Here is a 2,711-nt window from a genome sequence, read left to right on the forward strand (position 1 = left end):
TCAGTAGTTTCTTCTAACAGTATGCTTGATAAATTTAAAAGCATCAATAAAGTTACATTCATTGTAAACATGTCTGTAAACATATCAATAATAAACTAACAACTGCTTTGCTGATTGCTGTTTTGAGTTTGTGCACTGACGACTTTAATGAAGTTAAATTGACTGCGTGACAGTCAGCAGAGAAATCCTTGATATTTATAGCGAGAAACAATGTAACATAGTTTTAAGATACAATCAAACACCTGACTTGACCAAACAATGTATTAATCAAGTGTTTGAATCAGATTTGACAATCATAATTAAGTGGAGTTTCAGACTATAAGGTATTTAGTTGTTTGTTTAGACTGAGAACTCTCGTTTCATTTCTGGAACTTCACTCTAATGCCTCATTTTGATGGTTTAAAATTCGCTCACTACATAGTGTCAAACTCCTAAACCGAATTACTAGTACTAGTTGAAGGCTTGATGGCTGATGCGTTAAAAAGACTTGGATTTACCTTCTTTTCTCTCAAGAAGGTGTCTTCCGATTCCAAAAACAACGGGTAATCATATTGGATAACTAAGTAACGGGTTCCGCGCCAATTTTGACCTCTTAATTTAGAAACATATACTGTAATTCAATAGAGTTTTAGTAAAGGTACAACCATGATCAGGTGGAAGTCTTAAAATTGGCGTGAAACTCCAAACCATGGGTTCAGGATCCAATTTACCGTGCATCCCCTTATTTCCGAGTAGTGCGTGGCATTGTCGGCAGGATTATGTGTTACGGTAGCATACTCTATTTTCCGGCTCACCTCCTCCCATTCTCTATTGTATGTAGGAATTGGGCTTTGGCAAGAAGCAAGGAGTTTCAGACTTTCAGTTGATCAACAACTTCTTTAATGACATTGCAAAGACCAAAACACACACTACAATACACGATAAAATGCACTAGAAACACCTAAACTACATTTATAGCACACATCAACCAGCCCATCCATCAACATGGATAGAAAACAGATTCAAAACAAAAACAAAGAAAAAAAGGGTCTAAATAGAGACACTAATGGCACATCCGTGGTGCTGTATATGATTCCTCAGAGTTCGGCGTCATGAATTTTGCCATCTTGTGTCGTTTTTTGTTTAGTAGGTGAAAGTTTCTCTTTAGCTTTCTCCATGGTTTCACGAGCTTTAGCTTTAGCAGCATCAAAACTTCCTTTAGCCTTTTCTTTTGCCCATTCAATTTGCTCTTCAGCTTCATCAATAGCTGACCCTGCCATTTCTTGAGCTTTGTCTTTCCCTTTCATTGCAACATTACCAGCATAATCTGCACTTTGTTTCGCTTTATCCTTGGAACCTCCAGCCATTTCTTGAACCTTTTCTGCCCCTTTCTTTGTGGTTTCTCCAACATAATTAGTCCCTTGTTTTGTTGATTCTTTCACTTCCCCTCCTTTTTCCATTTCTGCACCTGTCATGTCTTGCACCTTTTCTTTCCCCGAGTTTACAGCACTACCCACATAGTTACTTCCTTGCTTCGTCTTTTCCATTGTTTCTCCTGCCATTCCTTGTGCTTTGTCCTTCCCCGAGTTTACGACACTTCCCACATAGTCACTTCCTTCCTTTGCTTTTTCCATCGTCTCACCTGCCATTCCCTGTGCCGCATCTTTTCCTTTCTTTGTAACATCACTCGCATAGTTGGTTCCTTGTTTCGCCGAATCCTTCGCTTCCCCGGCCATTGCTTGCGCTTTTTCTTTACCATTTGCAGCTACATTACCCACATAGTCAGTACTTTGTTTGGCTTTTTCTTTTGCTTCTCTTGCTTTGTCCATGGCTTCTCCAGCCATTCCTTGAGCTTTTTCTTTACTTTGTCCAGCAACATCTTTTGCTGTTTCTTTCACATCTGAATCTTGTTTAAACCCTAGACCTTCTGTTAGTTTTTCTTTTGCCCAATTTGCCCAAGATTCGGTTCCTTCTTTTGCTTCATGTGCTGTCTCTTCAATCTTGTGCTTAATTTGCTCTGATTTCTCATTTGAGTCCTTCAGAATATCAAACCCTTTCTCATTTTCCTCGAGTAGAGGAGTATCAACCACTACTTTACAACTACAGTAAGTTGTAGCCAAAACCAGCACTAAGAACACGAAGAAAAATTGAAGATTATAGCCATTGCTAAACCTCGAAGAAGAACCCATTTTAAGAAAATTTGGAGGAAAAACACAAAAAGTGAGTATCACTGACCAAAAGAAGTAGAAAAACTTTGGTTTATTTCACTTGTTTATCTTGCTTTGAAATTTTGCTTTGAGATGAATGATATGACAGAGAATGTTTGAAGTGAGGGAAATGGATCAGAAACCGTTCAAGTATATAAAGAAGTTGGATGAGAATTGCTGTTAAACATGCAAATGGGACATCTGTTCAGGGCGCGTGGCAGCAGTTTAGATTCCAGATGCATGACATGCTTGCTTAACTTAAGTACATGTGTCTTCCTATCCATATGCACGGATCATTCTCTCAATTAGGATTTGCTTTACTCCGACATTGGTACTAGAGTCGTCGACATCCAAATTGGAGACGTTTCACACTGACCTTTGCTTTGCCTCTTATCCGGAACCACCGTTAGACATTTTTAGAACCAACTAGGTCTTTCACATTATGGGGGCATAGGATGGGCCAAATAATGGATTTTGAAGCTTTCAAAACAAAATTTTTGTTTTGCTTGGCCCAGGCTAAATCTG

General features: G+C 38.8%; 1 protein-coding gene across 1 annotated transcript; it reads right to left on the minus strand.

Annotated features, from left to right (window-relative positions):
- Positions 1–862: 862 nt before the first annotated feature.
- Positions 863–2,294, minus strand: LOC113273970 (late embryogenesis abundant protein D-29-like). Its single transcript, XM_026523528.1, has one exon. The coding sequence runs from the start codon at positions 2,166–2,168 to the stop codon at positions 1,077–1,079; it is 1,092 nt and encodes a 363-aa protein (XP_026379313.1). The 5' UTR covers positions 2,169–2,294; the 3' UTR covers positions 863–1,076.
- Positions 2,295–2,711: the final 417 nt, after the last annotated feature.

The sequence above is a fragment of the Papaver somniferum genome, chromosome 4, assembly GCF_003573695.1.
Source record: "Papaver somniferum cultivar HN1 chromosome 4, ASM357369v1, whole genome shotgun sequence".
NCBI classification, from domain to species: Eukaryota; Viridiplantae; Streptophyta; class Magnoliopsida; order Ranunculales; family Papaveraceae; genus Papaver; species Papaver somniferum.